Below are 13,037 nucleotides of genomic sequence, written 5' to 3'. Positions count from 1 at the left end.
GACAACGGGTCTTCTCCTGATAGACATTCAAATTGAATACGAGAGGGAGCGATTCTTGCTTGGCAATTATTTGGCCTACGCAATCAGTTCAATTATTGCCTCCTGGATAGGGAGTGACCTTCGATGATGATCATCTGGCATAGTATCGCCCAAATGAGATAGGATAGACCACGAAGCGCTGGAGTGGGAATTCCCACATTCCTCACCTTTTCCCTGCAGTCTGTTTTTGAAGTGCTTTTGGTCGGAAGTTGGGGAACATAACTCAAAAGAACATTTACTTCGAGTACTGTAGACTATGTGCCTAGAAGAACCCGTACCAAGTGGATAATGATCAAAGAGGCTCATGGGGAGCCGGCAGCTGGTGGACGGAGTGGGTATCCACGAACATGTCAGGGCTCCGAACCATTTAATGACTGCCTAATGCATCCCACGCACACCATCAACAAGCGATTGTTAATGACGATGATTGAAGAACTAGACCCGAGACGTCTGGATGCTATTAGTAGTCTGACAGAAGGTTGATTCAGAATGACTCTTTAATCCATGATATTGAACTTATTTGTTCCCATCGATTGCTAATAGGGAAACAAACAGGGCAAATCTGCAGAGCTGCCAAGCTAACCGAGTCTGGAAGCCTTCCAGATCAGGTCCATCCGTGACTAAACCCGGCAAGGAATGCGTCCCAAAGCGGTGTCCCGCGCCCCACTCGGTTGTGGTCGATGAGGTAATGTGAGCAGCATGAACCAAGAAACCGGTAGCGGGAAGCTTTCCTGTCAAAAATCTACGACGAGGTAAAAGTAAGGACTGTCCGGAGTAAATTGTGGAACGTCTGAGACTTTGAATACCAAACCATCATTGTCAATAGCCGACCAACTCCAGCGGAACGTCAAAGCGGTGGCGGATCAGCCGAGTAGCCGTGAATGTAACTAACTCTCACTATGCAGCAGAATTCCACGCCAGATGAAATCCAGAATGTTATAGCGGGGTAGACGGTCAGCCACCATAGACGGAGTTGGAGGGCCGATCGGGAGGGGAGGATCTGGAAGGGTTGTTGTTCTCCAATCCTGTTCGCGGACGCTTGTCGGTATTCTTAGTAGTCTGCCAGTACCGATAACGACCAGGTCTGGCTCATCCTTGGCTTGAGGCCGAATGACCCTCCAAGGCTGAGTGTATTTGCTAAGTACCAAGGTTGGCTAGAATTCTTAGAATTCTTATGACTATTGCCTTCATCTTGGGCTCGATTTCTCTTCGTAATACAACGGGAAATCCGGTGCATCATGGAGAAGACATGGAGGAATTGACAACTGTAAATAGAAGACTTGGCTTTAATCCCACTGGGTCACATGGTGATGCATCTCAGTATTGCTCGTACCAGAAAGAAAGCAATGAATCCCCAAGAGAATCATGACGACGACTCTGTATTTAACTGTCATATACCGTTGACCGTCTCCGCCAGATTCCGAAGAAGATTGAACCGTTTCAAATCCAATCCTCTCAGCACGCGCAAAACGGTCAGTTGAAATCTCAGCAATTGATTTATCTGTCCTGCATAAACTTTTTCTTTTCCTTTATTTTTTCCTTTTTCCTTTTTCTTTTTTTTTACTTTTTTCTCTCCCGCCTTGTCCCCGACCATTTTTTCTTTCCAGGACGAAAGCGACTGTGCTTGACCAGAAAAACCAAGGGGAATAGTCTTTTTTTCCCCTTCCAACTGTTTGGGGTCCATCAATCCATCTTGAACTGATCCGCATGAATGGTCCAGGCGTTTGACGAACCCACCCCCCCAGCTACGAAACTAATCTATTCTGCCACTAAACTAATCCTCCTCCGTCCGGCGCCGCTATTGCCGCCGGCGTCATTTTCTGGCTCCAAACCCCAAACCCGCCGCACCTGCTTTCTCTTCTCTCTCTCTCTCTCTCTCTTTCTTTTCCTCGTCTGGTGGATCTCTCCCCTCGACTCCGCCCCCCTCCGTACATCCCACTCCTCCTTCTGTTGGTTCTTGTCGAAGCCTTGACGATAAGAGGCGCAAGGACTATCCCGGTGTCTTTTAACCATCCTTCCGGTCCTCCGCTGTTTTTGAATGGGTCCAGTTTTCTCTCCGCCTACTGTTTTGTGAGTAACAACGGCAACGGATCCTGCATACGAAATCCTCCGCGCATTTCCACCTCACAGCTCGTTGGTTGCCTTCGGTCAAACATCCAACCACATCCGCCTCCGGAGAATAAGGGAGAGGAAGAAGTTATTCTACTATAACCGTTTGACTTAGTTATCGCTATTATCATCGGCCAGCCTATCAGCTCAATCCGTGGAGGGGCATGTGTCCCGCAACGTAATTTTGGGGAGTATGACGTCTGAAGCGACTGGTTTCGCCCATACGAACATGGAATCCGGTATGCAGCGCCCCTCACCACCGTCAGTCGAGAATAAGTATTTTATACTGATATCGTTGATTTTGTCCCCAGACTCTTTGGCCGCTCAGCAACCCGTCCCAGCGCCAGCTGGGCAGGGTACGAATTCAGCTGATCAGGAGAACAAGTCTAAAGCACAACCAAGCCAGGTCCGCTTCTCTTCAACAACAGAGGAAATTGAGCCATCGGCCGCCACTGGTGGCCCCGCACCGAGGCCGGTCGAGACCCCCAAGCAAATGGATGACTTGCGGTCGTTGGCGGCTAGCCTTCAAAGATCCCAATTACAAGAGTCTCGGCTGGGGAGTTTCTCATATGATCCCGTCTCTCTACCTTCTTCAAGGGTATGTATGAGCAGGTAATCTGCCGGCATGTGGCTGCATATGTTCTGCAAGGCACCGTCCTCACATCGGCCCGCCCGAACTGAGGGGAGAGAAAGAGGCTAATCACCATACTGTCCCTTACAGGTTGCGTCCCGAGAATCAAGCGATCGCAGTACACGAGGAGCTAATGGATCTGGTTTGCCGTCTCCCCATGCCTCCCCACCAGTGTCCGTGATGCAATCACCACCACTTACACCCGCGGCCACCCATTCGCGTGAATCCAAAACTAATGGCACTTCCTCCATGTCGATTGCTACAGATCGAGGAACCGGCGCAAACTCAGCGGCGATGACCCCAGAGACGTCTCCACCCACAGGTGGATCCACGAAGAGCCAAGCGCCCCAAAGCGCCCCAACTTCGCGGCCTGGTTCGACCGATCACCTAGCAAAGACCAATGTCTCGCAAACATCGTCTCACCCACAGAATGGAGCAAAACATCGGGCGCAGTTCTTCATTGGGCCCGATGCCAACTCTCAAGACGAAAGCCCACCAGCCACCCCTAGGGTCGACTACACTCCTCCTGGCGCCATCACGCCGGTAGGAGAACCGGATGATCCGTACGCTCGCAGTAAGCGCCCTCCTCAGCCGAAGAACCTTGCTCAGCTCGATCAGCGGTTTATTTTTGGCGGCCGTGACTTCAAACGGCGTGCACACACCTCGTCGTTCGGCCGTCCATCAACCCCCCGGTCGGCAAGCGCGAGTGATCTGAAGGCAAGCGATAAGCAACGTAGTGGGTTTTTCGGCAGCAAAAAGGACTCCAGACAGCAAGAACCCGAGGGTAAGCATCATGGCCATATGGCGGAGCTCAAGCGATTCTTCAAGATGGGTCATAAACACAAACGCGCTGAGTCACCATCATCGGCAGCGAAACGGTCGAGCAGGTCCTCTGGGAAGAGCACACCCTATCAAATGGCACCCGACAGCGTCCCGTTTGCCGATGATCATGGGCTCAATTCCAAGTATGGGAAGTTAGGGAAGGTTCTAGGATCTGGGGCCGGTGGCTCTGTTCGGTTACTGAAACGTAACAGCGACGGCGTGACTTTTGCCGTGAAGCAGTTTCGAGACCGTCATTCCTGGGAGACGTTGAAGGAATATTCGAAAAAAGTCACAGCAGAGTTCTGCATTGGGTCAACTTTGCACCATGGCAACATTATCGAAACCCTTGATATCATCCAAGAAGGGACCCATTGGTACGAGGTCATGGAATACGCCCCATTTGACCTTTTTGCGATTGTTATGACCGGCAAGATGCAGAAGGAAGAAGTCGCGTGCGCCTTCAAGCAAATTCTCAGCGGAGTGGCATATCTACACGGGATGGGCTTGGCCCATCGGGATTTGAAGCTGGATAACGTGGTTGTCAACGAGCATGGCATTATGAAACTGATTGACTTCGGGAGTGCGGTTGTTTTCCGGTACCCTTTTGAGAATGACATTGTTCCCGCTTCAGGTGAGTCTGGCTGTTATGCTCATGAAGGCGTTCTCATAAAAAAACTTTCTTTTTTGAACTTACAAATTCATTCAGGAATTGTGGGTTCCGATCCGTACCTCGCCCCGGAAGTGTATGATGAGAAGAAATATGATCCGCGCCCTACGGATATCTGGTCTCTGGCTATTATCTTCTGCTGCATGAGTTTGCGGCGATTCCCTTGGAAGCAACCCCGAGTTAGCGATAACTCCTATAGACTCTTTGTGTCCTCTCCTACCCCGGGGACTCCAGTGCCAGATGCTGACCCGAAACGCCATCGACCGATCAAGTCTGCTCCTGACCTCTCCTCATCTGCGCGGGAAGGCCAGTCCTCGGAATCGAAGAATGGAGTGTCCGGGCCACCGCCAGAACCCTCTAAAAGCCAGGATGCGCCAAAAGCCCAACCGAAACCGGAATCAGCCACCCACGACGAAAATCGACCCCCAGACAGCCCCCAAGAGAGGACACCTAGCGACAATCAGAAAAACGGCAATGGTGACAACAAACCCAGACGCACAACCAGTAAAGAGGCACCCCCGCTTCCCCCCGGCGCGGCACCCCCGTCAGGACAACGTCAGGAAGTCATCAAGGGCCCATGGAGGCTTTTGCGGCTCCTGCCTCGCGAAAGCCGTTATATCATCGGCCGGATGCTCAAGGTGAGCGTGAAAGAACGAGCGATCCTCGATGATGTCTTGACCGATGAATGGATTCGAAACATCGATGCCTGTCACCAAGAGGTCTCTGGGGAGGTTCACAGGGCTCCGGGCCATACACACATCCTGGAGCCACCTTCTCCGAGCCCCGCAGTGGCCAGTAAGGCCAAATAGGCCTCTCACCCTTAATACCAGCTAATACTCTTCGTGGTCCATTTTCCGACCCGAGACCTTTGTTTCCATATTGCTTGTTGCTCCCGGTTGCTTTCGAGTCGTGATACACTTTTGTGGGCTTGTACCGTCAAGTTATGGTTCAGGGCATTTTGCCCATGGTGGTCGTCTGTCACTCTTTAGCCGTTTTGTACGGTTCAATATAGGTCATGAGGTCAATGCTTTCTACACTACCTCAGTTGTTTTGATTATCCACTTTCACTTCCCCTGTGCTGGGAAGAGGGAGCAAATGCTTCCGCTCCGCCCTTTCCCCCCACGTTGTTATACAGGCGTTTCTGGTCGGTCGTGTGAAATGGAGCTGCTCGGGCGATTAACCTTCCCAGCAAACAATGGCTGGTTGTTAGACCTCTATTGCCCCTTTCTACTTGTTTTACATTTTTTTCTTTGGCTTCGATATTTCCTATGCAGTATTATATCGTGCATCTGGCTCGATTCAAGGGTCACCTCATCCTTCGGTCTGCTCATTCATTTCACATGCCCCTAATTGTATTCATCAAGCCAAAACTAGCCAGGTAGATACTATAAATACATGAACTAAAGAACTGTCTGCAGTCCAAAAGAGGAAAGGATTAATGCAAAAAGTCAGCAGCGGTAGTCATTCAGTCTGTTGATCGAGGTCCAACCACTTCCATGTCTCATTTAATGCCCTCGTGTCCTTCTATATCACCATGTTCTATTGTAGATTTAATACAGGACTCTTCTATGTTACCACTTTGAATGAACCAGGCCTGGACGTTGATAAGGGCACGCACCAGGTCTTGAACGACGGAGACGTAACGAAGAGTATTAGCCGCCAATATGGTCGATATAACGAGTGAGATTTGCAGCAAAATATTTACATGTACATACAATGGGTGAAACCTGGCGTCCTCCGGGCGGCGGAGATTGCGGAGTTTAGCGAGATCTGCGATTATCGGAGTTTCTTCAGATCCCAGGATGCGCCAGGAATTCCATCCTCTACAGTCCGCTCCTTCGTGCCACGTCCCAACCCCGCGTTTCACTATCATGGCTCAGTCACCCGAAGCGGAGCTATTGGTCTCCTTATGGACGAGGTCTTTGCTTGTATGCTGTGATAATTACGCTTGGTCCCCCGCTTGATCGTCTGTCAACTAACCTTTCCTGCCGCACAAGTCTGGTGCAGTGGCCGGGCTCACTGTCGACTGTTCTTTGTACCCATTAGATACGATCAAAACACGCCTTCAGAGAGCTAGACACCATGCCCCATCGGTACCCCCTTCCAGTCTGTCCCTGAGACAGACTATCCGAGGAATCTATGCTGGTCTCCCTTCCGTCCTCTTCGGCTCGGCACCATCAGCCGCATCCTTCTTCATCGTCTACGATGGCGTAAAACGTTCTCTTCTACCAGTCTCGAGCTCCGAGACTCCGTCCCGGACACATATAATCCTTACACATTCTCTTGCGTCTTCGATGGGTGAGGTAGCAGCTTGCGCAGTTCGCGTGCCTACTGAAGTTATCAAACAAAGAGCTCAAGCGGGTCTCTTTGGTGGCTCAAGTTTGTTGGCCTTAAAGGATATTCTGGCTTTGCGCCATCCAGATGCTGCCCGTGGGATAAGTGGTGGTTATGGACAGGTCATCAGGGAACTGTATCGGGGAGCCGGTATCACCATTGCAAGGGAAATCCCGTTCACCGTTTTACAGTTCACTATGTGGGAATCAATGAAGGAGGCATATGCCAAGCGCATGCAGCATACCTCGAAATCTGGCTTGGGCTCTTCCATAGACCAGGTGCCGGCCTCCACAAGTGCCATGTTCGGTAGTGTCGCTGGCGCAATTGCCGCCGGGCTTACGACCCCTCTCGACGTCATCAAGACGCGAGTCATGCTCGCTCGTCGTGGAGATGGCGCGGAAGGTGGTCGAGTGCGGATCAAGGACGTGGTTCAGGATATTTCCAAGGAAGGATTCGGGGCTTTTTGGAGAGGTATCGGACCACGGGTGGCTTGGATCGGTATTGGAGGCGCCGTGTTTTTGGGTAGTTACCAATGGGCATGGAATTCCCTTGAGAGGAAAAGTAGGTCTCAGGACGAATAAAGGACTCATGTATATATAATCTCATCGCTTGTACAATACACCATAGCGTTATAAATAGACGAGGTATCATAGCATATCGGATAGGGCGCTCTCTCTGCATCATGCATTGTCGCAGCTCTTCCTTGCCATCCACTTTAGTTCCTCAGCCTGTTCAGCAGTCAGGAGTTGTTCCATCTTCTCTACAGTCAGGAAGTCATGGTCATAAAACCCAAACCCTGGAACAACGGTCTTGATCAATCGTCAGCTTCCATTCCTTGTAATACTAGCAGCTTCCTAGCATTGGCTACTGACCTCGCTAATTAACAACCCCTCTGACTTCAAGTTGTTATCACCAGACAAATCGCCATCGCAATCCGGCAACAAATAGCTGGATTTATACTTTCCCCCCTCCACAACCCATTGCAGTCGCTCTCCCTTGTCAATCCGATGGCCCACCACAAATGATTCAATGGGCACTTTCCCTCCATCCTCCTTCGCCTGGTCGGCGTGCAGGATGACGTACCGACCTCGGCCACGATGAAGGGTATGCACCGTGCGACTCCGATTGCGATGGAAATATCCCATCGGCGACCGGGGCGTAATGAAGTAGTAGATCGTAGTGCTCGCTGACCGGGTAGCTTTCTCGGCGTCTGGCTCCGTTATTCTCTTACTCTTATCCATGTCGTCGCGATAGGGATTTGGGACCCGGAGTGGATGACGATCGGTTTCGCTGTAATAGCCGCCCTCGGGGTGAGGCTGTAGTTGGAGGGCCCGGATCGTCTTTTGGATGTTGGGCGATTCAGGTACGCTCTTCTCGTTGGTCACAGGTGGTTGATAGTAGGGCTTAACTAAGGTGGTGGGGATGTCCATTTGGACTTTAATTTACTACTCTTTGCTCGGCTTTTCCCTGTTGGGAAAGACTTGGTTGTAGCCCATGTAAGGTGAGACTCTCGCGGAGACCTCGATATATCATGCCTATGTCCCGATGATCTCACTCACGGAGTTTACCAGGGATTGATTCGATTGGTTAGTTTCATTTGGATCTGGTATTTAGTATACAACCACCTGGCGGAGTATTTCTAGCAGTATAGATAGTACTAGCTAGTCTATGTTATGCATAGATCACTGTGTATGTACAATGGTGTCAGTTATAGCTGTCGGCTGAAGTGAATAGCCACTATACTAGCATCTACTCGAGGATTAGTAGAGAATGTTCAGTGGCATCGGACGAACTGCGGCGGTCAACACAACCCCGGCAAATGATATCACTGCACTGGACGTTAAATGAAGTGCGGGAGTGGAGAAGTCGTCCTACTAGTCGTAAGTAATTAACATCCCGCACTGGTTCACTTCAATGGACCTGTGCTGCAGTCGAAATGAAAACATGTATATACATATATCCGTATATATATAACAGAAAGGAATGGAAAGGAGTCGAGAAAGAAGAGATAGGTAAATACTATACTACGATCAGGTAGTACTAGTAGTATGTCACTGGGATGGCATCATGTGAGGAGGAGGCATGACCTTCGGGACTAAACTTAAGATAATCAAAGCCTCCACGCTTGTCATTTCCAGGCACACCACTTAAACTCCAGTAGCTCTCTCTCTCTCTCTCTCTCTTTCTCTCTCCCCTATTCTCTTTTGCTGTGGGCTCTTCTCTTTCGTTCACCTCCTTACCCTCCTCTTCGTTGTATTGTTCCTTTGATTTTTGTGTGTTGTGATTGATTTCTTTCCTTTCCTTGTTATACCTTAAAGATTCCTGGGGATGCTCCCGGTTGCGACTGTTGCGACTGTTGCGACTGTTGGTGAGTGATCGACCGCCCACTTGGTCTAACCTCCGCACTGAGCGCCGTCTCCTCCGCACTTCTTTCTCAACTCGCCTCTTCCGAGGACCTCAACACTACATGGCCCGGAAATTAAGTCATCAGAGGATCACATATGGTATGTTGATTTTCCCACCAGATTTAGTCTATTGATTTATTCTCTCGTGGTGTTTCTGCTGCTGGTCTTACACCTGTCTCACTTGTAGATCCTCCACTAACGATTGTTTTTCGCTCTGCTCAGTGCTACCTCTGCCTGATGCCCCTGGCGGTCATCGGCTGGGGGTAAACGGCCTAGAAATCGACACAGATAACTCTATCCTGTGAGCACCCTCCAAACCCCTCGATTTCGGCGTTTCTGTCAGAATCTTTGCCGCGCCCTGGGAACGACCGCTTTCGCCGGTGTCGCCGTCAACTCGGCGCTAACTACCGCCCGTGAAACAGGTATTCCGCTGGTCGCGATGGTGTCATCTGCTCATGGGATCTAAATTCATCACTGAAGTCATCGTCCCCTCCCACCTTGGGCGCTTCGAAACCGGCTCCCACGACATTCCGAAATCAAGTCCAGGCGCACAGCCATTGGATCAATGACATTGTTCTAACGAAGAACAACTCTGCCCTAGTCTCTGCATCCTCCGATACTACTGTACGACTATGGCGACCGCATTCCGAATGTACGGAAGTCTCGGACCCTATCGGGAAACATGCGGATTACGTCAAAGCGCTGGCTACACCGGGGAGCCATGCCTCTTGGGTCGCATCTGGAGGTCTAGATCACAAAGTCTACCTGTGGGATTTGAATCGCGGTGGGGAGATATTGAATATTGACGCCTGCGGAGGGGATAGCACGGCCAAAGGGTCTGTATATGCGCTTGGAGCTGTGTCTTCTGTGATCGCCAGCGGCGGTCCAGAGAGTGTGGTCAGAGTGTGGGACCCCAAATCCGGGAAGCTGATCACCAAATTTGTCGGACATACAGATAACATTCGAGACATTCTGGTAAATCGTGACGGGGATACGATCATGACGGCATCGTCCGACCAAACGATCAAGATCTGGTCCCTAACCGCCGGAAGGTGCATGCACACATTGACCATGCACAACGACAGTGTTTGGTCTCTTTATTCGAATCACCCTCAGCTATCTGTCTTTTACTCGAGTGACCGGTCTGGCCTCGTTGCGAAAACCGACACGCGATATTCGGCGGACATTGAGCAAGGTCTCTGTGTCGCAACGTTGCAAGAACACGACGGTGTAGTCAATGTCGTAGCAGCTGGAGACTACATCTGGACTGCGACACCAAAATCCAGTATTAACCGTTGGAATGATGTGGATACTACTGCTGATATCGAGCTACCATCATCGAGCGAGCGAGAAACTGCTTCGGGCGCTGAAGCCGCAACAACAGAGAAAACGAAGGCGGCACATAATCGATCGAAGAAAATTCCGTATGATTCAGTTCTTTTGCTCTCGAACACCTCGACGTTCCCCAAAGCAAGGGTGCCCGAAACTACCCAACCGCGCTCGAATGCAAATGCGCAGTCACCGTCATCCGAGATAGAGGACGAACTGGGGCTTACACTTCCTGTCCATACGCTGCCAGATGATACAATTGAGGGTCAGCATGGCTTGATCAAGTATTTCTTCTTGAACGATAGAAAGCGTACGTTGACGCAGGATTCTGCTGGAGATGTGGTTCTTTGGGACCTTCTCAAGGTATGCCTTGTTGATCGAAATATCTAGGAAGGAAAACTCCCACCACAGACCTCACTAACCAACGGCTTGTAGTGTGTGCCAATTCAATCATACGGCAAGCGTCATATAGACGACGTGGCATCCGAGCTAAACACAATAGAAAGTATTGCTCACTGGTGCACGATTGATATTCGTACTGGAAGATTGTCCGTGATACTGGAACCAGGTCGCTGTTTTGATGCCGAGGTCTACGCCGATGAGGCCGAATTGCCAGACTATTCACAGATTCGTGATGATCAAAGGAGTATGTCTATGATGCCCCACTTGTCACCACCTGCTCGGGCTTATTAGCTAACAGACAAACTATAGTCAACCTAGGCAAATGGATCTTGCGCTGGCTTTTTGCTCCTTTGATTGAGGAAGAGCTCAAACGCGACTCTCAATATCGTGACGCTGTCCTAGCAAAGGCCGAGGAGCTCGCAAAACTAAATATGTCGAATACCTCCGCCCCAATGGACATACCCTTCGCAGATGGATCACGAAATCTAGCCACATCCTTCGACCCATCAATATCATCTCTGAGGCCCGGATATGAATCTTTTGGTAGCCCCTCGACGCCAGGCTTTGGAATAGGGTTTGCCAACAGCCCCGGATCTCTCGCGACGCCAACACTTAACCCAAATACTAGTCACCTCGGCACATCACCGGGAGAGTTTTCTGACTATCTCACATCTCCACCTACTGTTGATCTGACGAGGAGCTCCCTGTCAGATAAGTCGAGTGAGTATCTCTCATCACCTAGAACCCAAGGTCTACCTCCACTGGATACGGATAAAGCATTGCCGACACCAGGGGAGCCGACACCAACAGCTCTTCCACAATCACCGATGGAGCCTGATAAGGAGGAGCGGAAAAAGGGCAGCTCTTTATTTGGAAAGAAGTTCAGAATGGACTTCCCGAAGAAGCTTGGACGGACTTCATCGGAAGTTAAGCCCCAGATTCAAGAGGAGAAGGTGGAGGAGTCTGACAAATCTTCAGTAAAGGAAGAGAAGGTGTTCGAAAACAACCTAGGCGGCTTCATTGAGCGTATCCGCTCGGAATACGATGAGCATCTCTCTGCTCACCCCGGGCAAGAGTTGACACCAGCCTTCGCCCCGAGTCAGGAGAATGAAACGCCGGTACTGAATATACCGGACCGTGTTGCCGTGCTGATACAAGAAGAAACCGGAGAAACTGCTGTGGCTTCTGACCTCTACCGAGGCAGTGTAGGAAGTATCCGGGAAGAGGTCGATAAATTGGAGAAATCGATTCCTCTGTGGCTTGCCGATCTGTTACTTAAGGTACGCCGTCTCTTCACGGTGGTCACATTGCCTCTAACTTGTTTCTGTAGAACCAAGTGCCTTTCAAGGAACCCGTCAAGGTCGCGTTTACGCTGAAACCGTATGATGATCTCTTACCCCCTGTTGTGAAGCCAGAAGTGTATGTAGAGGACCCGTCTACTATCATAATCTCCTCGGAGGTAGCAAGCTAATTATCGTCTAGCAATGTCGCGAATGGCAACACATCCAACAATCGGCTGAATGCAAATCGTATGCTACGAGCAAAGAAGATCCTTGCGTATGTCGCGGAGCGAATCGACCCACCGAACCCTGACGAACCCGAGGAGAATGCGATGAAACCGGAAGAGTACTTGGAACTGTACTGTCACAAAGTTGTATGTCACATTTATGCTCGATGTAGTTGGATAAATAGCTAACGTTGAAATAGCCGATACCCCCCAATATGACTTTGGCGACGATTCGCACTCATATTTGGCGCTCATCGGGAGATATGGTGCTCCATTACAAAGCAAATGGAAAGAAGGAAATTCGAATGCCCAGCCCTAGCCAAGAGGATGATAACGGCAACCAGAATGCTGGAGCAGGTTCCCAGCCGCCTGTCGAAGCAGGAGGCATGTCTCAGGGAGAAGGTGGAAGTGCGCCGCCAGGGAGCATCCATTCACAGACGGCCTCTGGGTCGGCCTCCGTGTCTGCTCATAATCCTTGATTCGAGTGGAGAACCATCACTTCTAATTCTTTGTGACATTACTTCTGTGTACAGTGCTGGACATAGTGTGAATATCCACATGGACGTAAATGATCGTATGTATATATGCTGTTGATAACAGACACAATCAGAACAATGGTACTGTGTTTGAAATTTAATTCAAGTTGTAGAAGTTGGGAACTACGGATTGTAATCATAGTTGAGGTCGATATAAAAACTCCCCGGAGCGGATCATCCGCGCCAAGACCTAAACCGCTGCGAGTATAAATTTATCCATCGAACCTCCTCCGTACCACTCTTTTTACAACGGGAC

At 50.2% G+C, this 13,037-nt stretch overlaps 4 protein-coding genes across 4 annotated transcripts; 3 read left to right on the top strand and 1 right to left on the bottom strand.

Moving 5' to 3' along the window:
* Positions 1–1,288: 1,288 nt before the first annotated feature.
* BDV37DRAFT_268739 (putative protein kinase) lies at positions 1,289–5,077 on the top strand (the record flags this gene model as incomplete). The annotated part of the gene is made up of 4 exons (XM_032084231.1): positions 1,289–1,346; positions 2,490–2,746; positions 2,870–4,232; positions 4,308–5,077. 4 exons carry the CDS (start codon positions 1,289–1,291, stop codon positions 5,075–5,077), a joined length of 2,448 nt encoding a protein of 815 aa, XP_031945297.1.
* A 1,001-nt stretch (positions 5,078–6,078) lies between these two features.
* On the top strand, positions 6,079–7,487 carry BDV37DRAFT_239588 (putative mitochondrial carrier protein (Pet8)). The gene is made up of 2 exons (XM_032080979.1): positions 6,079–6,196; positions 6,266–7,487. The coding sequence occupies exons 1-2, from the start codon at positions 6,140–6,142 to the stop codon at positions 7,181–7,183; spliced, it is 975 nt and encodes a 324-aa protein (XP_031945296.1). The 5' UTR covers positions 6,079–6,139; the 3' UTR covers positions 7,184–7,487.
* Positions 7,283–8,032, bottom strand: BDV37DRAFT_279346 (cupin domain-containing protein; the record flags this gene model as incomplete). The annotated part of the gene is made up of 2 exons (XM_032086316.1): positions 7,283–7,411; positions 7,475–8,032. 2 exons carry the CDS (start codon positions 8,030–8,032, stop codon positions 7,283–7,285), a joined length of 687 nt encoding a protein of 228 aa, XP_031945295.1.
* A 948-nt stretch (positions 8,033–8,980) lies between these two features.
* Positions 8,981–13,015, top strand: BDV37DRAFT_205952 (WD repeat protein). The gene is made up of 9 exons (XM_032079922.1): positions 8,981–9,106; positions 9,230–9,308; positions 9,430–10,699; positions 10,772–10,982; positions 11,048–11,458; positions 11,717–12,018; positions 12,069–12,157; positions 12,221–12,392; positions 12,446–13,015. The coding sequence occupies exons 1-9, from the start codon at positions 9,070–9,072 to the stop codon at positions 12,722–12,724; spliced, it is 2,850 nt and encodes a 949-aa protein (XP_031945294.1). The 5' UTR covers positions 8,981–9,069; the 3' UTR covers positions 12,725–13,015.
* The last annotated feature ends 22 nt before the right edge of the window (positions 13,016–13,037 follow it).

The sequence above is a fragment of the Aspergillus pseudonomiae genome (genome assembly GCF_009193645.1).
Source record: "Aspergillus pseudonomiae strain CBS 119388 unplaced genomic scaffold BDV37scaffold_8, whole genome shotgun sequence".
NCBI lineage: Eukaryota > Fungi > Ascomycota > Eurotiomycetes > Eurotiales > Aspergillaceae > Aspergillus > Aspergillus pseudonomiae.
Note: the sequence above shows the minus strand (reverse complement) of the source record. Positions and strands in the feature narration are given on the sequence as shown.

Bases quoted from the DNA above. Each gene is read 5' to 3' on its own strand.
- BDV37DRAFT_205952 (XM_032079922.1), top strand. From the start codon at position 9,070: ATGGCCCGGAAATTAAGTCATCAGAGGATCACATATG. The intron at 9,107-9,229 runs GTATGTTGATTT...CGCTCTGCTCAG, and splicing joins TCATCAGAGGATCACATATG to TGCTACCTCTGCCTGATGCC. The intron at 11,459-11,716 runs GTGAGTATCTCT...ACAAATCTTCAG, and splicing joins CTCCCTGTCAGATAAGTCGA to TAAAGGAAGAGAAGGTGTTC.
- BDV37DRAFT_239588 (XM_032080979.1), top strand. From the start codon at position 6,140: ATGGCTCAGTCACCCGAAGCGGAGCTATTGGTCTCCTTATGGACGAGG. The intron at 6,197-6,265 runs GTATGCTGTGAT...CTGCCGCACAAG, and splicing joins TATGGACGAGGTCTTTGCTT to TCTGGTGCAGTGGCCGGGCT.